Source organism: Gorilla gorilla, chromosome 5 (genome assembly GCF_029281585.2).
Source record: "Gorilla gorilla gorilla isolate KB3781 chromosome 5, NHGRI_mGorGor1-v2.1_pri, whole genome shotgun sequence".
In the NCBI taxonomy this organism is placed as follows: domain Eukaryota; kingdom Metazoa; phylum Chordata; class Mammalia; order Primates; family Hominidae; genus Gorilla; species Gorilla gorilla.
In genome coordinates this window covers 172,914,965-172,940,180 of record NC_073229.2, presented here as the reverse complement: position 1 = coordinate 172,940,180, position 25,216 = coordinate 172,914,965, and the positions used below count along the sequence as shown (strand labels likewise).

The 25,216-nt window shown below is 42.7% G+C and overlaps 1 protein-coding gene across 1 annotated transcript in view; it reads right to left on the bottom strand.

Moving 5' to 3' along the window:
• Positions 1 to 21,025, bottom strand: part of UST (uronyl 2-sulfotransferase) — a 330,777-nt gene extending 309,752 nt beyond the window's left edge. The window contains exon 1 of the mRNA XM_004044809.5: positions 20,157 to 21,025. Within this exon, the coding sequence (XP_004044857.3) occupies positions 20,157 to 20,403 (247 nt within the window). The 5' untranslated portion in view covers positions 20,404 to 21,025. The remainder of the gene's footprint in view (positions 1 to 20,156) is intronic.
• Positions 21,026 to 25,216: the final 4,191 nt, after the last annotated feature.

The window sequence follows — 25,216 nt, the reverse complement described above, 5'->3', positions numbered from 1 at the left end:
AAGATGTGAAACGATATCTATGATACTACAGAGTGGAGGAAGCATGTAACCAAAGCAGTTGTGAACAAAGAAATTAATGTGTGTTTTATTTTCTTTGTGCTTTTTTCCTGTATCCCAGTATTTTACAATGAGCATGTATTAACAGTTTTAATTAATTCTTAAAATTGTGTTTTTAAATAATTACACAGAGTCATTCTAATTATTCACTCTACGTGCATCCAATTATTTTCTCTGGCTATAAAAAAAAAACTTTACCTAGAATATTTGTATGTCAGGAAACTTTGGTAATGAATTCTGATAGTATGCCTAACAGTCAAAAGGTAAAATGGTACCGAATCTGCAACAACTATTTGAAGAAACTTCATCTCTAAGACCAGTTGGTTTGCTCTCAATGCTTATTAACAAACTTGACATTAGGTCAAAATCTGTTATGTTCACAAAACTCCAAATAGCCTATATTTTAATACTATAGTTTCCAAAGATAAATAAAAACAGCCATTTTAAACTTGAAATCATGCAAGGGTGTGATTCTCACTTAAGAAATACTTAATGTTCTTAAATTGGAACAATCAAACTGGTGAATGAAAATTCAGTTTAAAAGATATCTATGAAATGCTTAATAGCACAGATCTTTAATGAGCTAAGCTGAACCCTGACATATTTGTTGTTTACAGGTATTCATTATTTCCCAGAAATGCTATGGTATAGACCCTTGCTACTCAAAATGTGGCCCTCCAACTGCAACCTCAGCTACACCTGGCTGCTTGCTGGAAATGCAGAATCTCAAGCCCAGTTCCAGACCTGCTACATCAGGATCTATAGCTTAACAAATCCTCGAGTGATTTGCACGCACATTAAAGTTTGAGAGATGCCAGAGTAGAGAAGCTGTAAGCTAAAGTGTTATAAGTCATAGACAAATAAAGATTATAGATTAAGATAAAGCATCCCTAAATAGTACTGTAAGAGGATTTACTGCACAAACAAAACTCTCCGACCCTGTATCTGCTACAGTGGTTCTTTACTTTGGTTGCATATTAGAATTACCCATGGAGCTTTTAACACATACACCCTTGACCAAATGAACACATATATCTGTATTCTCCAAAGTTCTCCAGGTTATTCTATCATGCAGCCAGGCTTGAGAACCTCCTGATCTACTAGCATCAACAGGGCCTTTAGGAAAGAGATAATCAGTCTAACCATATCCAGGCATGACCAATCACTGCCTCTACTACCTCTTTTAACTCCCCCTGTTCAACACACCTCATACGGGATCTTAAGTCCTTCTCTGTCCCTCCAGGTACAACACAGCCCCATGAATACGGTGATTATCTTAGCACTCAGCATACAACTGGTGCTTGATGAGCATTTGTTGAAGGAATGAACCTGTCTAGATGGAAAAGAAAACAGAGGAAGACTGCCAAGCTAAATGTAAAGGAGGGCAAGTGGGTGCGTGGGTGAGAGCAAGTGGGTGAGTGGGTGAGAGCAAGTGGGTGAGTGGGTGAGAGCGATAGGAGAACATGTGTCTCTGATCCTTTAAGGCTCATTGATGTGAGACTTCAATGAAGAATAAGCCTTGTGAGCAAGACTTACTCTGCAATTAACAAAGTCAACTATCATTCTGACAAGGTGACAGGGAAAAAATCTGGGGAAGAGAGGCTATATTTTAGCACAGAAACGCATTATGCCATAAAACAAACGAAGTATGAAGATATAAGCCTAACAAAAACCATACGATCATCTCAACAGCTGCAGAAAAAGCATTCCGTAAAATCTAACATCTTTTCATGATAAAAGCCCTCAACAAACCAGGCATCAAAGGAACATACCTCAAAATAATAAAAGCCATATAGGACAAACCCACAGCCAACATCATACTGAATGGAGAAAATTTAAAAGAACTTCCCCTATGAACTGGAACAAGACAAGAATGCCAACTCCCACTACACTATTCAACATAATAGTAGAAGTCCTAGCCAGAGCAATTAGGCAAGATGTTGCAGGAAGTCAGGGACCCCGAACGGAGGGACTGGCTGAAGGCAGAAGAACATAAATTGTGAAGATTTCATGGACATGTATTAGTTCCCCAAATTAATACTTTTATAATTTCTTACGCCTGTCTTTACCACAATCTCTGAACATAAATTGTGAAGATTTCACGGACATTTATCACTTCCCCAATCAATACTCTCATGATTTCCTATGCCTGTCTTTACTTTAATCTCTTAATCCCATCATCTTCGTAAGCTGAGGATGTATGTCACCTCAGGACACTGTGACGATTGTATTAACTACACAAATTGTTTGTAGAGCATGTGTGTTTGAAAATTACCGATGTCATTTTTCACAGAATTAGAAAAAACAATCCTAAAATTTATATGGAACCAAAAAGACCCTGAATAGTCAAAGCAATCCTAAGCAAAAAGAACAAAGCTGGAGGGATAGCATTATCTGAATTCAAATTATACTACAAGATGATAGTAACCAAAACAGCATGGTACTGGTACAAAAACAGACATATAGAGCAATAGAAGACAGTAGAGAACCCAGAAATAAAGCCACATACCTACAACCAACTGATCGTAAACAAAGTTGGCAAAAATATACAATGGGGAAAGGATACCCTATTCAATAAGTGGTGCTGAAACAATAAGTGGTGTTTGAACAATATGAAATCTGGGCACCTTAAGAACAGGATAACAGTGATTTTCAGGGAACAAGGGAGATAACCTTAAAGTCTGGCTGCCTTTCTCTTATTACCCAAAATGGGTAAGAGAAATACTGCTGAATTCTTTCCCCAGTAAGGAATATTAATAATTAACAGTGTTGGGAAAAGAATGCATTCCTAGGGCGGGGCCTCTAAAATGGGTGCCCTGGGAGTGTCTGCCTTATGCAGATGTAGATAGGGATGAAACACACCCTAGTCTCCTGCAGCACCCCCAGGCTTGCTAGGATTAGGAAATTCCAGCCTGGCAAATTCTAGTCAGACCGGTTCTCTGCTCTTGAACCCTGACATTGTGTGCGCAGCAGGGCATGGAAGTTCATTAGTGATTCTAGTTTCGCCCTGACCTTCTGCCTTGTGACCTTTTGTTGCCCTTGAAGCATGTGATCTCTGTGACCCACACCCTATTCATGCACTCCCTCCCCTTTGAAAACTGCTAATAAAAACTTGCTGGTTTTACAGCTCAGGGGGCATCACAGAACCTGCCGACATGTGATGTCTCCTCCGGACACCCAGCTTTAAAATTTCTCTCTTTTATACTCTTTCCCTTTATTTCTCAGACCGGCCGACACTTAAGGAAATAGAAAAGAACCCATGTTGAATTATCGGGGGTGGGTTCCCCTGATAGCAAGAGAAAGAAATAAAAGGCCTCCAAATTAGAAAAGAGGAAGTCAAATTATCTCTGTTGGCTGATGACATGATCTTATACCTAGAAAACCCTAAAGACTCCTCCAAAAGACTTCTAGATTTGATAAATTACTTCAGTAAAGTTTCAGGACACAAAATCAATGTACAAAAATCAGCATTTCTATACACCAATAATGTTCAAGCTGAGAGCCAAATCAAGAACTCAATATCATTTACAATAGCCACAAAAAATAATAAAACTCCTAGGAATGCAATTAACCAAGGAGGTGAAAAATCTCTACAAGAATTATAAAACATTGATTAAAAAAACTGTAGATGACACAAACAAATGGAAAAGCATCCCAAGCATGTGGATTGGAAGAATCAATATCATTAAAATGCCCATACTATCCAAAGTAACATATAGATTACATGCAATTCCTATCAAATTACTGATGTCATTTTCACAGAATTAGAAAAAACAATCCTAAAATTCATATGGAACCAAAAAGACCCTGAATAGTCAAAGCAATCCTAAGCAAAAAGAACAAAGCTGGAGGGATAGCATTATATGAATTCAAATTATACTACAAGACTATAGTAACCAAAACAGCATGGTACTGGTACAAAAACAGACATATAGAGTAATAGAAGATAGTAGAGAACCCAGAAATAAAGCCACTTACCTACAACCAACTGATCGTAAACAAAGTTGGCAAAAATATACGATGGGGAAAGGATACCCTATTCAATAAGTGGTGCTGGAAAAATTGGACAGCCATATGCAGAAGAATGAAACTGGACCCCTTTTCTTACCATATAAAAAGTTAACTCAAGATGAATTAAAGACTTAAAGGTAAAACCTGAAACTATAAGAATCCTAGAAGCAAACCTAGGAAAAACTCTTCTGAACATTGGCCTGGGCAAAGAATATATGGCTAAGCAATGCAACAAAAACAAAAATAAACAAAAGGGATTTAATTAAACTAAAGAGCTACTGTACAGCAGAGAAAGAATCAACAGAGTAAACCAACAACTTGTAGAATGGGAGAAAATATTTGCAAAAATGCATCCCACAAAGGACTAATATCCAGAATCTATACAAGGAACTCAAACAACTCAACAAGAAAAAAGCAAATAACCCTATTAAAAAGTGGGCAAAGGACATGAACAGACATTTTTCAAAAGAAGATATACAAGCAGCCCACAAAAATATGAAGAAGAAAATGCTCAGTATCACTAATCATCAGAGAAATGCAAATTAAAACCACAATGAGATACCATCTCACACCAGTCAGAATGACTAGTATTAAAAAGTCAAAAAACAACAGATGTTGGCAAGGATGGGGAGAAATGGGAACACGTACACACTGTTAGTGGGAATGTAAATTAGTACAACCTCTATGGAAAACAGTATGGAGATTTCTCAAAGAACTAAAAATCGAACTACCATTCGACCCAGCAACCCCACTACTGGGTATCTACGGGAAGGAAAAGAATCATTATATCAAAGAAACACCTGCCCTTGTATGTTTATCATAGCACTATTCACAACAGCAAAGTCATGGAATGAACCTAACTGTCCATCAACGGATGACTGGATAAAGAAAATGTGGTCTATATACACGTCTTTTGCAGTAACAGGAATGGAGCTGAAGACCATTGTCCTAAGTGAAGTAACTCAGAAACAAAAACTCAAATACCACACATTCTCACTTAGAAGTGAGAGATAAACAATGGGTACACATGGACATACAGAGGGAAATAACAGACAATGGGGACTCTCAAAAGCAGGGAGGGAGAAAAGGCTTGATGATTGAAAAATTACCTTTTGTGTACAGTGTTCACTGTTCGGGTAATGGGTACACTAGGAACCCAAACCTCACCATTATGCAATATACCCATGTAAAAAACATGCACTTATACCCCCTGCATCTATTAAAAAAAAAAAAAAAAAAGGATAGAAGCCTGCCCAGCAACCAAATTCAGCTCTAGCAGTTTCTCCTGACCACGCTAGGAAGCACCCCTGAAAACATGGCTAAACATACACTCTATGCCAGAGTTTGGGTCAGAGACAGAGTGCCACCATGGTAACTGCATACATTTCAAGACCCTTGCATAAAAAGCACATGCCTCTCTTCAGCCACAAGGAATAGGAGAGAAAGACAAAGATGCTTGAATAAAGTATTCTCCAAATACATTTGAACAATTCATCATCTTATGAGACCCAAAATATTATCACTGATATCCTTTGCCCAGGTGAAAAGAGGAGACAAAAGTCAGAGGTTACGGATCTTAACAAATATTTCCTGTTCCCTCCCTTTAGTTTCTGGGAAAACTCTTTATCTTGCAGCACGAATGAAGAATATAACTACAAACATTTCAGGGTCTCTCAGGCCTTGGATCTCTGCTCTACAAGCAAACAAGAACAGCCTTTTGAGTTGGGAAATGCATAAGCAAAGAAAACAAGGTGGCCTCAATCCTGTTATCTGCCAAAACAAAATAAAGACACTGCGCCATTTGGTTTTTATATTTATGTGGTTTTCTGGAATCGTTTCTCCATTTTTACCTTTGTGTCCCATGCAGCTGTTAGAGAGCTGCTTCTATGGACTGTTGGGAGAGCACGCAACACATTTTCAAGAGTAACCCATGTTAACCCCGCACTGCTGAAGTTGGCTCCACACTCGGGGGTTATATCAACATTTCCTCCTTCAAGCAGATCTTCCACACAGGAACTCCTCCCTCCACCTGCTAAGAGGCGACCACACCACAATCCCTGGGCCAGGCTGGCAAGGCTGCAGGGGTGAGTGTGGCCAGGCCCAGGTTGCTCAGGTGCCCACCCTCCTTCCTCAGCCCTGCCGGGCGTTCTCCACCAATCGGCACTTTCTGGTTTCTTCCCCACTGTGGTAAAAATAACTTCCTCTTGAAGTATCTAAATCTGTATGTGATTTTACACACTTTTTTTTTTTTTTGGCACGTTGTCGGATGAATTCTGACACTAAAGCAGAATGAAATTGCAAGAGATCTGCAATCACATTTCTGTAAAGCTCTGACCAGATGAGTCAGTTCCACTGTTTTCTCGAAGACTGAGAAAATACTTCCAGGCAAGACACCGCATTCTAAGCACCACAGCAGTTCCTTCTCCCCTAAGCTTCTTAGGCACTTGGCAGTGTGGTAGATGGAGGGAGGCGGAGCAGAAGGCAGGGTGCTGTTTGTTGTGATCTGCCCATGGCTTACTGGCTGTGTTCTGAGCAGAGAGGGCGTCTCAGGGGACCCATCAACCCACATCGACGTGGCTCCCAGAACTTGGCCGCACGTGCTTGGAGGAGTTGAAGCAAGGGCTCCAGCCAGCCCGCTGGGGGCCTTGAAGCCAGGCTCTGTTGCACTCCTGCTAACACCCTCAGAAAAGCAGTGGGAGGAGCAGTCATTCTCAAATACCACAGTTCAGAAGAGGATTCCTTCTGACAGTAACACACCACTGCACAAAGTAGGCTCACTGAGGGAACTGGAAAACTGTTCAGTTCTGTGGCTTTTACGGGCCATGCAGACAGAGGAAGGGGGCTAAGATGTGTAAGGGAATCAAAACCATTTCATTTCTCTTTGTGCTTACTGGCCAGCCGTGTCTCCTCTTCTGTGACTGCTCCTGTACTCTGCCCATTTATCTCATGAGTTGGTTTATCTTTTTCTCATTGATAAACTGAACTTTTAAAGACCTGCATATTAGTTCCATTTCCTAGGGAGATGTTTGTGGGTTTTTTTGTTTTTTTAGTTTAGTTTTGTTTTGTTTTGCTATGTTTATGGGGTGTTACTGTTGAGCTTTCACTTTAATATAGTTTTTTTTTTCTTTGTGGTTTTTACTTTCTGTGTCTTCAAATGACTTCTGATGAGAAAGTACTGGTAAACAGACCTATTTGTCTGGACAAGATTTATGTGTGTAGCAGAGCAGGGTAGACATAATAGTCATTTTAGCATCTTCAATTATTTGAAGACTATAAAGTCCAATAGACAAGCCTATACAGCTTCCAGAAGAACAGCAAAAAATGGATGGAGGCTAGAAAGGAGTAGCTCACCACACTGTGAAGAACCCTCTTATCCACTGGAGCTGCCCACAGTGAAATGGGATGGTCAGTAGCAGGCAACCGGGAGGAGGCTGTGCAAATCCTCATCAACAACACAGCTTTCACCTATCACATAGTGAGACTCTAAACTCTGGAAACCCATGTCTTACTCTGCTTCTTCTCTCTTAGGACTTCCTGGGGACATTCTGCTTCCCCTAATTTCTAGAGCAAGTTCTGGCGGAGGTGGAGGAAACGCGCTGCTGATTTTAATTTTAGAAAAAATTTAACTATGATTAAGACTCAGAAAATGACAATGATGGCCTAAAATGTTTTTGTGTATTCTACTTGCCTTAGTCACTTGACTTCTGCAATTTTTAAAATAAGTGTTTGGGTCCAAAGAAAATAGCCTTATATTTGTTTCAGTTGCTACAATTATATGACCTCTTGTCTCTTTCAGCACATGATTTGAAGAACAGCAGAGATCTTAGAACGATCTACTTCAGTGATTCTCAAGAGAAAAGAAACACTCACCCCTGGGAGTGCACAGAAAAATTACCTCAGGGACTTTTTTTTTTTTTTTTTTGAGACAGAGTCTCGCTCTGTCGCCCAGGCTGGAGTACAGTGGTGCGATCTTGTCTCACTGCAAGCTCCGCCTCCCAGGTTCACACCATTCTCCTGCCTCAGCCTCCCGAGTAGCTGGGGCTACAAGCGCCCACCACCATGCCCGGCTAATTTTTTGTATTTTTAGTACAGACGGGGTTTCACCGTGTTAGCCACGACGGTCTCGATCTCCTGACCTTGTGATCCGTCCGCCTCGGCCTCCCAGGGAGCTGGGATTACAGGCGTGAACCACCGCGTATGCCGCGTTCTTTTATTTTTTATTTTTATTTATTTATTTATTTTGGGACGGAGTCTCGCTCTGTCGCCCAGGCTGGAGTGCAGTGGTGAGATCTCGGCTCACTGCAAGCTCCGCCTCCCGGGTTCACGCCATTCTCCTGCCTCAGCCTCCCTAGTAGCTGGGACTACAGGCGCCCGCGACCATGCCCGGCTAATTTTTTTGTATTTTTTAGTAGAGACGGGGTTTCACCATGTTAGCCAGGATGGTCTCGATCTCCTGACCTTGTGATCCACCCACCTCGGCCTCCCCAAGTGCTGGGATTACAGGCATGAGCTCAGGGACTTTTTTTAAAGGACTTCCAGTGCCATGCCCTTTCTCCCTCTCCTGGCCACTGAGATGTATTCCCATAGGGACAGTCAAGACCGTATGGAAACACTGCCATGGGTGAGGGTCCTAAGGAACGGAAACAGCTGAGAATCACGGATCTAATGAAACTCCTTCATTGTAGAGATGAAGACACTGAAGCCTTGGAGGCTCACATGACTTAACACCGACAACTGACTTATTGTCGGGTCGCCCTGCACACCCAGGCCTAGTGCCCCTTCCATCCAGCCGCATGGCTCTGCCTGACGGTTCTGTTTATCCAATGGGAAGGCATTCATGTCAAACAGCCTTTGTGTTAAAGCAGGAAGCTCTGTGCTGGATGACAAGGTCAGGGTTTTTAAGGTCCCCAAACAAAATACAACTTTCTACGAAATAATGTAAAATCAGAATTTGCCTTCAACTGCTCAAGGAACTGGGTGATTGGCCATGCCAGATGGTATGGCTCTCACTCGCCGCAACACCTACTGGAGGCTAACAGAGCAAGGCAACACAGAGAGGCTGAGCTTGGGAAACAAGCAAGTTCACCAGCCTCTTGGTGAAGACACAAGATCTGCTTCTGCGGTTCACTGCTCTTGCTCTGACTGTCAATGAGAGGGAAGTGGGAACTGAGAAAAGAAAGCGGGCGTACTACTGGACGTGGTAGTTTCGTCATGAATGGGGGATGTTCTGGGAGCAGGCACAGTGTATGCCTGGCATTGTGATTATTTCTGAAAGGATGTATCTTATGGATCACTAGTGCAATCCTAGAACAGCTGGCTATCCCAGAGAGTAAGCGCCAGCATACTCCCTCCACACAGCTATTTTTATTTTGTGAATGCAGGAACAAAAAAAGTAGTGTGGATAAATTCAAAACAGAGGAAATCAGGCTGTGCAAAGAATGTGTCATTTAAAGACTATCTCCAGGAAGCAGAAGAGAAGAAGCAGGAAGGGGTACATATATGTAATTAGTGGGATGGATGAATTACCGGAACTTGTCAGGTGTTGAAGAGCCCTTGCCAAATACTAGTGAAGTAACTGTGTATTTCTAGGTTTGATTGCTTCTTTCAATTGGAAGCCAGGTTATCAGTGAATCTGTATACTCCCCCAGCTGTGTGCCGATATGAGTGTGTGTGTGTACACTCATATGTGTATGTGTGCTAAATGAAGAGGGAGTTAAAGGGAAGCAAAGAACAAGCTGAGAAAATTGGCAATTGTTGAACTTAAATGTCAGGCCTTGGGTTAGAGAAGTATCCTGTAAAACAGCAATTATTAATCCTATTGTATACATCAAAACATCAGAGGTTCAGAGAAGTTAATAAAATTATTCAAGCTGTCCCAGCTAATAAATGGTAACACAGTGCTTCACACCCGGAGCTCTGCTCCAAAACCTATATCCTTCCTACTGCCTGATGCTTCTGCCCCAAAGAAGGCCTTCCGTGAATATTTGTTGAATGACTGAACAAAGGAATTCATATGTCTCAGAATATTCTCATTTTTCTTTCATCAAGATTATGAAAATTGCACTCCTTCAACTAAAAAACAGCAATGGTGTTTCCAGAAATGCAGTACAGTTAAAGGTAATAGGTTATTTAAATCATCTATTAATGAATTAACTAAGAATTGCCTAATCAAAGCCATGACTTAAGGTTATTATAGTATCTTTCACCAAACAAGTGTAAATGGGTTGGTGTACTGAGACCTAATTTTACAGTATGGTCATGTTGCAGTTCTAGGTTAAACTCTGTTCAGTCCCTATTTCAAAAATCACATCATTCCACGGTCTCATCTCCTTCATGACTTAAAGTCATGCTTGAAACATACTGGCTAATTTAACACAAATTGCTACCTAAAGAAGACACTAACCTACAGAAATAGCTATTCTGCAAACTTCCAAAACAACTGGTCTAGGATTTCAGAAAATGACAAGTAACAAGAAGTTTGCATTCTAACTGTATGCACACAAGTCTCTAAACTGATCTCACTATTCTTAATTACAGAGAGAGCTCTAAAAGTGTAATTCCAAATGCCCAAAGGTAAGAAGTGGACAGTTATCTCTGTGCACAGAAGGAAATATTTGTGTTACCAGGTATGATGGCTTGTGCCTGTAGTCCCAGCTTCTCAAGAAGCTGAGGTGGGAGGATGGCTTGAGCCCAGGAGGTTGAGGCTGCAGTGAGCTCTGATGGCACCACTACACTCTAGAATGGGCAACCACCTCTAAACGAAACTATATGTACTCATATGTCATAAGTGGTTGTAATGTATTTGCTTGGAGCATCAGCTTCAAAGAGCAAGGAAGAAATAGGCTAAAGGCATCAACTGAGCTAGAGTCCTTCTTGGCATCCCTCCCCATATTCTCTAAATAGAGACCGAACAAAGCAGGATTTGGAATCCTAGTGAAGAACAGTTGCTCAGCAAATATACTGAATCAACAGCCACTTCCTGAGGGCCTGTGTGGAGCACCCAGAAGAGATGTCAGAGCAGCGATGCGAAGTACTGAATAAGCTTCCTCCCTTCAAGGTGCTTGCTCACAGATGATCACAATACAAGGTAGAATGTCAAAACTTCATAAGAGATCATGAAATAAACAAATACTTACAGGAGTTTAGAGATCCTAATTGGAATTGTACCTTCCTAAACAATCAGTACAAAGACATTAGCAGAAGTCTAAGCAGGCAGCGAGACAACAAAAATGAACCAGTGGCAGTTTTGGGGAAATTATAGACAATCAATATAAACCCTGAGACAGACCAAGAGGTATGGCGTAGCTTCAAGACTAAGCAGCTATATCTGGTTCCCTGGTAATTTTGAATGACAGTGTATTAGTCTGTTCTCATGCTGCTATAAGGACATACCTGAGAGTGGGTGATTTTTAAAGGAAAGAGGTTTAATTGACTCACAGTTCCACATGGCTGGGTATGCCTCAAGAAACTTACAATGATGGCAGAAGGGGATGCAAACACATCCTTCTTCTCATGGTGGCAGGAGAGAGAAGTGCTGAGCAAAGGGGAAAAGCCCCTTATGAAACCATCAGATCTTTGCAGCCATAAAAAAGGATGAGCTCATGTCCTTTGTAGGGACATGGATGAAGCTGGAAACCATTATTCTCAGCAAACTATCACAAGGACAAAAAACCAAACACCACATGTTCTCACTCATAGGTGGGAATTGAACAATGAGAACACTTGGACACAGGAAGGGGAACATCACACACCGGGGCCTGTTGTGGGGTGGGGGGAGGGGGGAGGGATAGCATTAGGAGATATACCTAATGTAAATGACGAGTCGATGGGTGCAGCACACCAAGATGGCACATGTATACGTATGTAACAAACCTGCACGTTGCGCACATGTACCCTAGAACTTAAAGTATAATAAAAAAAAATGCCATTTTTCACCTGGATGATTACCAGAACTATAGAGATGACATCTAGCTCTGTGGAGGTGGCAGGAAATGTGAATTATGTGTAAATTACTTCAACATTTTGAGCTAAAATATTTAACAAAATTTAATAAATTAAAAATGCTCATAATTGGAATACTGGACGCCAGTAATCCAGTTTTGGGGAATGTGTATTAAAAAAAAGAAAAAAAAAAGAAACCATCAGTTCTCATGAGAACTCACTATGACAAGAACAGCATGGGGGTTAACCGCCCCCATGATTCAATTACCTCCCACAGGGTTCCTCCCACAACATGTGGGGATTATGGGAACTACAATTCAAGATGAGATTTGGGTAGAGACATAGAGGCAGACCATTTCAGAGAGTGTTGCCAATTATTCAAACTGAGGCCAAGCAGCATCTAATTGACTGCAGTTATTTTAGAGCTTGTTATTTTGATTATATGTATTTTTGAAACCTACTAAAATTTTCTGTCATTTTTGTAAAAACAATATTTCTTCTTAAAACTCATAAGTTATTTTACTCAAGAGAAACATACGTAGCAACTACTGTTCCTATATATTTGTCCTTCATATTATACCACAACATGAATACAAAATAAATTGCATATGAATTCCAATTTCATGAGAATGCTTAAGATTTCCTTGGTTGCTTCATATATTGTATAAGGAACATAATAAACCCAAATGTTTTCTCCTGCTGAGCTCATCGGCTCCATTGTAGTGAGCAAATATAAAGACAAAATATAACCATTGTACTATAATCTGCTGTTCAAAAATTAGCTAAATTCATATTCCACATACAAGTCACAGCAATCTTTGTGACATCTCTAAAATAGGTTAAGTGTTAACTATCCATGAATTATCATACCTTAGAGATAAATGTAAAGTGTTTAATATTCAAAGTAATCCATAACTGTAAAACAAGACCCCCAGGATTCTTTAGAACAGATCCTTGTTTCCAATCCATCTTTAGAGTTTATTTAGGTTTTACTATATACCCAGATACCGTACTTAACACTTTAAAACTCATTTACATATAAAACTAATTTCTTGCTCCTTGATAAGGTGAACACCTATAATATAGTGAACAATAATAACGGTATTGTATTTAAGTCAGTATCATATTTCCCAACCCCCAAATTAATAGCAAGATCATATATCTGAAAAGGGTCTACTGTTAAGAATATATAAATAATGTTTACAACTCAACAACACAAATACAAACAACCCAATTCAAAAATAGGCAACTGAGGTAACTCAGGAATGGAAAACTCAACATCATATGTTCTCACTCATTAAGTGGGAGCTAAGCTATGAGGATGCAAAGGCATAAGAATGACACAGTGGACTTTGGGGACTCAGGGAGAAAGGGTGGGAAGGGGGTGAGGGATCAAAGACTAGAAATTGAGTTCTGTGTATACTCCTTGGGTGAGGGGTGCACAAAAATCTCACAAATCACCACTAAAGAACTTACTCACGTAACCAAATACCACCTGTTCCCCTAAAACCTATGGAAATAAATTTTTTTAAAAAAATCAGTGGCCGGGCGCAGTGGCTCATGCCTGTAATCCCAGCACTTTGGGAGGCCGAGGCGGGCGAATCACGAGGTCAGGAGATTGAGACCATCCTGGCTAACACAGTGAAACCCCATCTCTACTAAAAAATACAAAAAATTAGCCGGGCATGGTGGCGGCCACCTGTAGTCCCAGCCACTTGGGAGGCTGAGGCAGGAGAATGGCGTGAACCCAGGAGGCAGAGCTTGCAGTGAGCCGAGATCGCGCCACTGCACTCCAGCCTGGGGGACAGAGCGACCCTCCATCTCAAAAAAAAAAAAAAAAAAAAAATCAGCAAAATGTGAATAGACATTTTTCCAAAGAAGATATACAAATAGTCAACAAGCACATGAAAAGATACTTGACATCATTAATGCAAAACACAACCCCAATGAATATACCACTTCATACCCATTAAGATGGCTATAATAAAAAAATGGAAAATAAGAAATGGCAGTGAGGATGTGAAGAAATTGGAATTCTCATACTTTCTTGGCGGGGGATGTAAAATGGTGCAGCCACTGTAGAAACAGCTTGGCAGTTCCTCAATAAGGTAAACTTAGAGTTACCATATGATTCAGCAATCCCACTCCTAGGTATATACACCCATAAGAACAGAAAACAGGTGTTGAAACAAAAGCTTGCAACACAAATGTTCATAGCAGCACTACTTACAGCAGACAAAAGGTGAAAACAACCCAAATGTCCATTAATGGGTGAATGGATAAACAAAATGTGGAATATCCATACAGTCTTATGGAACATTTTATTCCTCAATAAAAAAAATTCTTAGGAAATATTATTCAGCCATAAAAAAGAATGAAGTACTGACACAGGCTATAACATGGATGAACCTTGAAAACATTATGTCAAGTAAAAGAAGCCAATCACAAAAGACCACATATTATATTATTCTATTTCTATAAAATGCCAAGAATAGGCAAATCTATACAGACAGAAAGTAAATTAGCGGTTGCTTAGGACTGGGGTTGATGGGGCAAAAGTGTTGGATAAAGGGTATGGCGTTTCTCCTTGTGGTGATGAAAATCTAAAATTGTGGTAATGGTTACACATATCTATAATATATTAAAAGCTATTAAACTATTAAAAACTTTAAATGGGTGAATTATATGGTATATGAATTATATCTCAACAAAGCTGTTTAAAAACTAATAGCAAATGCTGAAATGTACTTCATTTGGAATTCTCTTGCAAAACAGTTGCTACATTGACTTTTGCAAATAAGAATTTTTGTGAAATGTTAGTGTTTCTGTCCCTATTTCTGATAAAAAAAGGGATTTATGTATATCACTGTTTGCTTAAAGCCGAGTTTCTATGTAATACAAATAAATATATTTATGACAAAATTCATTTGTGGTCAAGTCTTCTTTCCAAAAAACAAAAAGCAAGCAGTAACTCCTAATAATTCTAGCAGCTACAATCCATCAAATAAGATGCGTTTTCATTGTCCATCATGGACAGCCACCAGTACAGCTGCAGGCCAAGCTACTGTTTTTGCTCCTTCAGTCTCCCTCTGAGGAAGCAAAAGATACTATTTCTTTTGGGACTCAAAAAGCTTGACCACTTTCTTTCCAGTTTCTCCAAAACAAAACTAACCACTGTCTTAAGCCTGGATTGATGACAGGCAATTTGAAGAAAGACAGTATTTAGATAATCCACATTTATATGTGTTCTTAGACAATTCATACTGAGACTAGTCTACATTAAAAAATAGTTTACAAGGCAGATTGCTTTTCACCATTCATGCTATTTGTTTACAGAACGGATTACCATAGCTGAATTCCATTTTCTATCCTTTCTCTAATACAGTGCCACTGTGTCCCCAACCAACCCCACAATATAAACTTGTAGCTATGAACAAGAATATCATTTTTTCTATGTCAACAATTTCTATTGATAACGTCATATTTTATGCATTCATTTCCTAGATTACTGTTTGGAGCCTAAAGTACTATATTTATACCATGTGTGAAATGCAGAAGAAAAATAAAATTTGGCTTTTTAGGTTCAAAGAAACTATTTTGTAACAGATATGGACCTCTATTTTCACATTTTCCTTTAAATGCACTTAAACTTAGAGAATTTCAAATTCAATAACATGACATACTTTTCATTTTTTGACTCTAAATTGCCAGGCTCATATATAATATATGCAAAGATTGGCAATTCTGAGAACTAAAGTTCTATATCTCCATTTAAAGCGGTATAAATTAAAAATGGAAAGGAAAGCATATTAGCTTGGAATGAGTCCAACAAGTTTAGCTTCCATAAAGTCTAAATCACATATCCAAGGCTGGATGATAAATCATTAGAGTTTGTCAGTTGTACAAGATCAGTAGTAAGCCATCTGGCTTATTCTGTTTATATCAATGAGTCTTATTCCAAGTTTTTGATATTTCCACAGCTCATAAGTAATAAGGCTACTGGCAGCAAGGCTGCATCATAACCTAATTTCTGGGGGAGATTTTATTTGATTTTTTGTTTGTTTTCCATAGCAAAACAAAGTCTGAATGCCATTTCAAAAAAAAAAAATTCACTGAATTGGAAAGACCATGGTCTCCAAGCTTAAGTGTAGCATTGGCTATATATTTCTATTTACCCCAATGTATGTTTGTGCTCCCCCTCCACCCAATCTCAGGGTGGGAAATCAAGATAACAGCTATCCTTGCATGATTTTCCTCCCCATCACTTCCTTTACTCTTTTCAAATGTGTTACAGCAGAACATTCTCTAAGTAGAACATACTCTGCCTTTCCCCAAATTGACTAGGAAGAAGGACTGTTCACCACTGTCTCCTATGGGGAACAGAAAGCATCATCAGTGGCTCTGTTCTCGTCCTTCCCCACACTATGCTTTCCGGTTGCCCCACGTCAGCCTACTCCTCACGTCACACCTCTCCTAACCTTGGAAGGTCTAAAGCCAGCTGGGGTGGATGCCGTTGGCTGGTCCTTCCCTCAAAACAGTGGGGCTTAAGTAGCAAAGAAGATGCACTTTTAAAAGTTGAAATTAAAAACTGAAACCATGTACATTTTAAAATCACATTTTTAAATACTTTAAAGTATTAAAGTACCTTTAAATACTTTATAAATCTACCCATCATGCCTCACATTCCCCCTTTCTCTCAAATACATGGGAAGCCTCCAGAAAGCAATACTTTGTTGTTGCTCAACAACAATGGTTCTCAAATTCTCTGCGTTGGAATCACCTAGAGGACTTGCTGACGCACAGATTGCTGGGCCCGTGCCCAGACTTCAGCAGCTTTGGGATAAGATCTTAGCATATACATTTGTGACAAATTCCCAGGTGAGGCTGATGCGGCAGGTCCAAGGACCCACATTGGGAACCACTAGCCTAGACATAGCACAACTGCTAAAGAAAGAGAAAACGCCCGGAAGATGCGAGTCCGACCAACATTACTCCCAGTTGTTGTCCAGCTCAGGGAGGGTCTAGTTCCCTAAATAAATGGAGGCCATATAGTGGGGATTAATACGGAAAGGTAGAGTTAAAGCAAACCAGCTGCTTGAATTATTTCCCTTCTCTGCTGGCTCCTCAAGATACTCAGAGTACAAGTATCAAGAAAAGGAAAGTGGAATTATGGATGTAAATGTGATGGATCGTTTTTAGCCAGTCCCGATCTTTAGATTCCCATTTGCATCTTGGCTGTCCTTCCATTTTCTCCCTTAAACTGCCCATAGTGCTATGCAATGGGTACTGCAATCAGACAGACATGGGTTGAAGTCCTGCCTCGCTTGCTATGTGTCCTTCATAACTCTTTGCCCTCATTTTTTACATACAGAAAATGGAAATAACAATAGAACCTACCTACAGTGCTGCTGTGCAGATTGAATGTCACCCTGTGTATGCACTGACTGGCACATGTGTGATAAATATTAGCTTTTACTATGAATGCTACTGTCTCTTGGCTTTCCTATGAGAATATTCAGTACGTTAAATATCACACTACCTGTTTGATACAACAGGTTGGGTCATTAATTCAACCAATATGTATTGAGCGGCCATTGTGTGTCAGACATAGAATATTGTATAAGTATACTGAAATAATACTCTGTAAAGAAAAGTGTTTGATATAAACATATTTTGATTTGGAAAATTTTTACTTTACATGAACTTACATTTACGAAAAATACTTGCTGTCAAAATTGGCTGAGGAAATTGAGAGGATGTGTTTACTAACCACAAGTTTTGTTTTGACAGACACTAAAATAAAAGAATGGAGGAAAACAGGGGAAAGTAATTCTGCAGACACAGTGGCCTTATATTATTAAAGGTATATTTTAGATCATCCAAAATACCACAAGCCCACTTTTCCCAAAAATCATTATATTTACGTGACAACAGGGAACAAATTTGGCCAAGGGTATTCTATTTTCAGTTCACAATGATGTCATTTTGAACCTATCACATCAGTCAGAAATATAATGATCAGGTAGTAACAGGAGCAGCATTCAATCTTTCAGTTCTTCCTAGTTTCCTGAGCAGAAGCTGAGAATTCACCCTTCTACCAGCTGACCACCCAAATTTATCAGGCCTCATTGTTTGGAAATATAAAGTGAAAATGTTAATGCAATATATGTTGAAATGTCTTGATTTTATCCTCAGTAGTACCTTTGCTCCTTCCTCCTCCCAGAATCTCCCTTCCTCAAGAAAGGTGTCAGAACCCCAAAACTTTAGGAGCTGGGTGGAGATTTCATTGACAGTCAGGTGTGGCTTCTAATTCTGCCATGAAACACCAGGCCTATGAAGTCTGAGTACCCTACACGAGGCCAGGTGCTTTGAGGACAATGAGCACAGATGACTTCCATCCTGGTCCATTACACTTTTCCCTACACCCCTGGCCTCCAACTATTACTTAAAAAGAACTTCCGCAAGAATTCATTGTCAGATTTAATGGAGAAAGACCCTGAGCCTCAACGATTGCCTCCCAATGCCTGTTAACAGGGATTCTGCTGGTGATGAAAATACTGTTAACTTTTGTGGCACTAGCAGGTGTCAGAGAGTGGAGGAAGCTATGAGACTCCACAATACAGAACTTATGAAAAGAAGAGGTTTGATTCCCTAATAAAGGATATATTGCCCCAAATCCTCTATGAAACCAAATGCTATGGAAATCTACTTGGGCCAACTTTTCCTGTAATCTGTAGTTCCCCAAAGTTTATAAAGGAATAAAAGTGTAACTTTTAAAATATGAGGTCTTGTACAAGGTAAAGAATATTATTTTATCCACATCTACATTTCCAAATGCCCTAACACATTTGTAACTCGGCTGATGTGGTTTTGTTTTTGTTTTGTTTTGTTTGTTTGTTTTGGGTTTTTTTTTCTTTTCTTTTCTCTTTTCTCCAAACGGTCTACTATCTAGACCTGTGGCTTCTGCCACGAAGTGACGTTTGGGGTAACTGTGGCAGCCTCCAGCTGGCCCGGGTCATTTGGCCCATTTTCCTTCCAGCACTTCGGTGGCTCTGCTTCCCCGCACTCGCTCTCATCGTGCAGATGCTCAGGCTTATCACTTCGGATGCTTGCAAGAAGCTGGAGCTCTCCCAGCCTTCACCCCCGCACGACCTCTTCTGGCCACAGACTTGGGAGGGATCTGCATCCTCCCTTGGCTCGAACGCGAGTGCCAGCATCGTCCTTGCGACCTGGGCTTGCGCTCGCCTGTCCCTGGCACCCCTGGCTCCCGCAACCGAGACGAGGGAGCTGCGGGGTCACGCCTTCTCGCTGGAGCGGCTCTTTCCCTCCCGTCAAACCCCTTCCTTACTTCTGCTAAAGACAGGCGGCGTCTCTCCTAATAAACCACACACACACACACACACACACACACACACACACACAAGTTTTGACTTGAGCTTGAGACGCACACAGCGCCGAGGATCCTCGGGTTACTGGGGGCGACACTGCTGGCCAGGCTGACCAGCGCCCTCGGGCATCCCCAAACCCCTGGATGCAACCCGTTCCCCGCGCCAGGCTAGCTGCGGGCGGCGGGGTGGGCAGCGGCAGCCAAGGGACAAGCCAGCCCGGGGACAGCACGGAGCCACTAGGACCGGCGGGCAGGCGGGGGATCCGCGAGACAGAATTCTCAGAGCGGACGGTGGCAAAGGGCTAAACCCACCCACACTCCCCGGGGCGCGGGACGGGACTGAACTGCGGTCACTAACAATGCCACGGAGCGGACCGTCCCTTCCCTTAGCCACTCCCCGCGCCGCCAGGCCTGAAGATACACACACTCCGGCACACCCCACACACCCATCCACTCCGCCCCAGTCCGGATCGAGGTGGCGGAGGTGGGGCGGGGGGAAGGTGAGCGGTGCCTCGCCCCGGGGTACCTGCCGGCAGCGCAACCCAGCGGCGCCCCCGCCTCGGCGAGGACAGTCGGACGCGCGGGAGGAAGAAGGTGCTCCCGACCGCGGTACAGATGCTCGCGGGCTTAGCACCTGGAGAGACCCGGGGCGGCGGCGGCGGCGCGCGGTGGCAGAGCGAGAAGTCCCCGCCGCGACCCTCTCCCCGCCGCGCAACTTTGCGCAGCCGGCGCCGCCCTAGCGCCTGCCCTGCTTCCTTACCCAAATACTGCCGCAGGTCGAGCAGGAAGCGAGGGGGTCCCCCGCTGAGCTGATAGAGGAGGGAGCCCAGGCAGAAGACCAGCAGGGTGGCCATGCAGAAGCCGTAGTCCCGGAGGGAGAAGCGCAGGAAAGGCAGCAGGGGCACCCGGCGCTTCCAGCTGCCCAGGCCCGGAGGGGCGCCCCCCAAAGGGGCCCCATGGGGCCAGGGATCCGCGCCGCCGCCGGGATGCTGCTGCTTCTTCTTCATCGCCTGCTCCGCCGCCTCGCACAGCCTGCCCGTGCCAGGAAAAGGTCACCCATCCGCCGCGAGGAGGAGAGCCCGGCTGGCCGGCTGCACATGGGGAGGGCCGCGCGGAGGGCAGCCGGGTGGGGGCGGGGAGGGGCCGAAGTTGCCGGGCTCAGGAGACTTTCTTCGGCATGGTCCCCGCCGCCGCGGCCCGAGCGGCCGAGGTGTCCGGCCCCGGTTCGGGGCGCTGCCCGTGACGGGGCGCCGCGCCCGTCCCGCGCCCGCTAGCGTCCCCACGCCCCGCGCCCCGCCGCGCCTCGGGCTCGCTTGCGGCCGCCGGGGCTCGCCTCCAGCGCCAGCGTGGACCCCCCGGCTTTGTGTCTGTAGGTCTCGGCGTGTTTTGTCCCGGTTCAGGCTTCTCTAAAAAACGGCAGGGAGGAACAGGAGGCGGACACCATCCCCTCGCTCCACCTCCTTGACAGGGGTTTTCCTCCTTCTCCTCCCCTTTCTCCCTCCGGCGCTCCGCAGCACTCTCCTCCCTCTCCCCTCCCTCTCCGCTCGGGTCTCGGGATTTCGCTCGGGTGTCACGTTACTGCTTCTGCTGGGGGCGGAGGGGGGGAGGCGGCGATTATTCGCAACAAGGAAGAAAGTTTTGCGTGTTTTCTTTTTTTTCCTTCCCCCGTTCTTTACAATCTGGCTGCGGTTCCTGCGCCACCAGCGACCTCTTGGGGGGCCCGCTGACTTCCCTCTTGTAAACAGTCACCGGCAGGAAGAAGCACGACTGACTTTACTATTTACATTTTTTTCAGTTCAGAAAGTTGATTCTCCTTATATACCCCGTGCGAGCTGCTTACCCAAGGCCGGTAAAAGGTACTAGAATACAAGCTCAAGACTTTGCTGAAATGGGAAAAGAGCAAGCGGTGCGAGTTATGGTCAAACACGCCCCAGAGGGCCAGGCGCAGCGCCTTAACTCCCGGGTAGGGGAGCCTAAAAGGACGCTCTGTTCTTGCTTTTCCTGGTCCTACAACTGCTCCACCTCGCAGTGCCCAGAGAGGCAAGTGGGGGGTGCATAGCGGACTCTAGGAGGTCATTGCCCTGGCAGACATGAAGGGGAAAGAGCCCAGTCCGCCTATACGCCGATTTCATTGCTGCCTCTCTTCCCTCCATGGGGAAGCTTCTGGACCTGAAAGAACCTCCTGGGGCAGAAAAGGCTCCATCGTAGACACAGATCCTCTGATGGGGTGGTTGATCCACGGAAGGGCTGCTCTGATCAGCCACACTTTAAGTGAGAATACTATATCACTATTTATAGAAGCTGTAGCACCTGAGGGCTGTGTGACTCACCCGAGGTCCCAAAGCTAGTAGTAGGAGTTGGTTTGGGAGTTGCACTCAAATCTATTTGACCCTCAGACCCACTATACTAACCACTGCACAGCAGTACTTCCCAGCCAGAGCCCTTTTCCTTCACGTCCCATAGGAGGATGAGATTTAATTCATTTAGTTCAGGCCACGTTGAGAAATGGAAACCTCAGTTTCTGGTGCCTATCATTTCTGGCTCCCTACTCATTTGTATATTCCAGTAATGAACAATTGGATTTAAGAAGGAACCAGGAGCCAAGAACCTCTATGATTCTAAGACTAGGCTCCTGAAAACCTTCATCAAGTTGGGCATCTGAAGAATTTTCTGTGGAAAATTACAAAATATTATCCTAGACCAAGAACTTACTCGTTAAGAATATGTCTTAACCTCAGCTACTCAGGAGGCTGAGGCAGGAGAATCGTGTGAACCCGGGAGGCGGAGGTTGCAGTGAGTCGAGATCGCGCCATTGCACTCCAGCCTGGGCGACAATGCGAGACACCGTCTCAAAAAAAAAAAAAAAGAAAGAAAGAAGAAAGAAAGAAAGAAAGAAAGAAAGAAACAAAGAAAGAAAGAAAGAAAGAATATGTCTTAACCATGTTCATATATGAATGTCTCTGGTTCATGATTTGAAACATATATCATGAGCTAGAGAGATGTGTAGATGAGGTGACAGGTGCTGCACACACACAGAGACACACGTACACACACACAACTCTACTGTCCAATTTTACATTGTCCTAGCCCACTTTCTAAGGGATGAGAAGGCTGTTTTGGGACCCCAAGAGAAGAGAAAATCTTTTGTTCTGTCACAGAAAACCCTGAATAGAGTGTTAATCATTTGTTTTACATTTGTCTCATGAATCAGGGTTTTATTTGGATTAATATGCACATTTTAGAAATGTGACTTCCCCTAAGAGAATTGAGTAGATCAGTCATTGCCCATTAATGTGAATTACTTTAATCAGTACAATGAGTAGCCCAGAACAGACTCCCAATTAATAACGTTTGAGCTTAAGAAGAGGGACTAGGAGACAGAAGGAGCAAAGCAGTGTTCATAATGTTTCAGGGACCGCCTTCCACAAACTGGACCTGTATCTGAGGCCTGGCCCTGTAATCTGAACACTCGCTGGATATAAAATAGTGTGCAAGACCCTCTGTGTTCACAAGTCCCACCCCCAGGAAGTTCAGAGACTTTTCTCACAGCATGCTGTGGGAAATATCCCAATTTTTTCTCCTAAGGAAAGGAATCTGAGGAACAGGGAGATGGAGCCGGAAGAAAGGAAACAAACATTTGAGAAAATAAGTAAATATGAGAATAAATGTTGTTTTAAAAAACGATGAAAAAGTTGCAAGGAAAGTACAAGGGGGCAAAGTCCAGCTTAGAAGAAACAAGCTATGACATGAACTATTTCAGAGAGAATAAACAGGTCAATCTTTAAAAGATTGTGTTAATAGACTCGCCGCCTAAAAAAACTCACAGAAGAAAAAGAAGAGATATCAAGATACAAAGAAGTTTCACATGGAAAAAAATGCTTTATATTTTCACCCAACAAAAACTTAGTTGTTTGGGTAAAATTTTGTTCTTTGAAGTCCCATAAATATCCCTTCAGAAAAAAAATTAAATTTAAAGTACTTAGACTAATGAATAGTATCTTTATTCAAAGCAGATAACAAATCTAATTAGAGGAAGTTGTGAACGAATTTTATTATTAGTCTTATAATGAAATATACTTTATTCAGCACCTTGACCTCCATTCAATATCTTTAGCTTCTCAATTCCTTCTCTCTCCAGTGACTCATTTGACCTTGTCTTCACTGATGACTAATTGCATCTCCTCCGAAATCTCCTTTTCCCCCTTCACAACCTTCTATCCTTCTGTTTGGCTTCTTTGGAGCCCACCCTGTTTTTCGGTCTTTTCAAGAACTGTCAACTCTGTGTTCATCCATCTCATGTGTTTACTTCTTTCTTTATCCAGTTTTGATTCCTGATCCATCATTCTGATCTCCTTCTTGCAAACACCCCTTCATTCCCCCCATTTCTCTCATCTTATATCCTACAGTGCTTGTCTGGTGAAACCCAGGCTCAGTTAAACCCAACCATGCAACTGGACTGGATTGCAGAAAAACACACAGCGCTGGTAAGTGGCTTTTCTTTAAATTAGAGAGCACAGATTTCAGACAGATGCACACCCATGGCTGCCCAGCAATCCCACTCACTAAAAGGACTATTCCGTAGTGTCTTTCTCTTCAAACCTCCCATCTCCACCCTCTGCTTTCTTTCCTTCAGTCTCAGGGGATGACCTGGATCAGCCTTTGCTGAGAAAATAGAAGCAGTAGGATGAAAGCTCACTCATTTCCTACCAATCTGTGCCCCGTGCTCTTGGCCTCCCTCCCTGTTTCATCGTGTTCCTGCTTCTATCAAGGCCATGCTGCCACGTGTGCCCTAGACTGCCGTTCCCACCAACCCCAGTCCCACACCCAAGCCTGCCCCCTCCATAGCCTTCTGCATCTCTGTAAATCATTACACTCTCAGGTAACTTGGGCCCCAAACCAGAAGTCTTAGTTTTTCTATTAATAGTTCATTCATTCTTGTATCTAAACCATCTGCAAATCCTATAGGATTCAAAAAAAAAGTCCAGTATCTGACATCCTTTGCCACCCCCCCGGGCCAAACCACTGCCTTCTCTCACCTGGATTGTTGCAAAGGCTACTTATATTCATCATGTTTCAGTTTAGCTACATAGAGCTGGAAAAATAAACCCAAATTTAAAAACCGGTGGCTTAAACAGAAAAGAAGTTTATTTTTTTTTTCTCTCTCTCTCTCATTTTTTTTCCTTTTTGAAACAGAGTCTCCCTCTTTTGCCCAGGCTGGAGTGCAGCCACGCAATCTCAGCTCGCTGCAACCTCCTTCTCCCGGGTTCAAGTGATTCTCCTGCCTCAGCCTCCCAAGTAGCTGGGATTACAAGCGTGTACTACCACACCTGGCTAATTTTTGTATTTTTAGTAGAGACGGGGATTTCATCAAGTTGGCCAGGCTGGTCTCGAACTCCTGACCTCAAATGATCCACCCACCTCGGCCTCCCAAAGTGCTGGGATTACAGGCATGCGCTACCATGACTGGCCCATTTCTCTCTCATGTGAAACGAGTCCAGAAATAGGCCGTCCAGATTTGGTATGGTATTTCTATGCTATCCTCAGGGACCCACCTGAGCTTTCTGTTCCACCATCCTCAGCATGTGGCTTCCATTTTAAAGGCCGTCTTATGCAATGTAATCAGCATTTCAAAAAGGTATGAAATCTTCATACCTCTTTGATATGTTCATTGCAGCATTGTGCACAATAGCCAAGATATGGAATCAACCTAAGTGTCCATCAATGGATGAATGGATAATACTATTCAGCCTCAAGAAGGAAATCTTGTCATTTGCAATAACACAGGTTAATCTGGAGGATATTGTGTTAAAGGAAATAAAC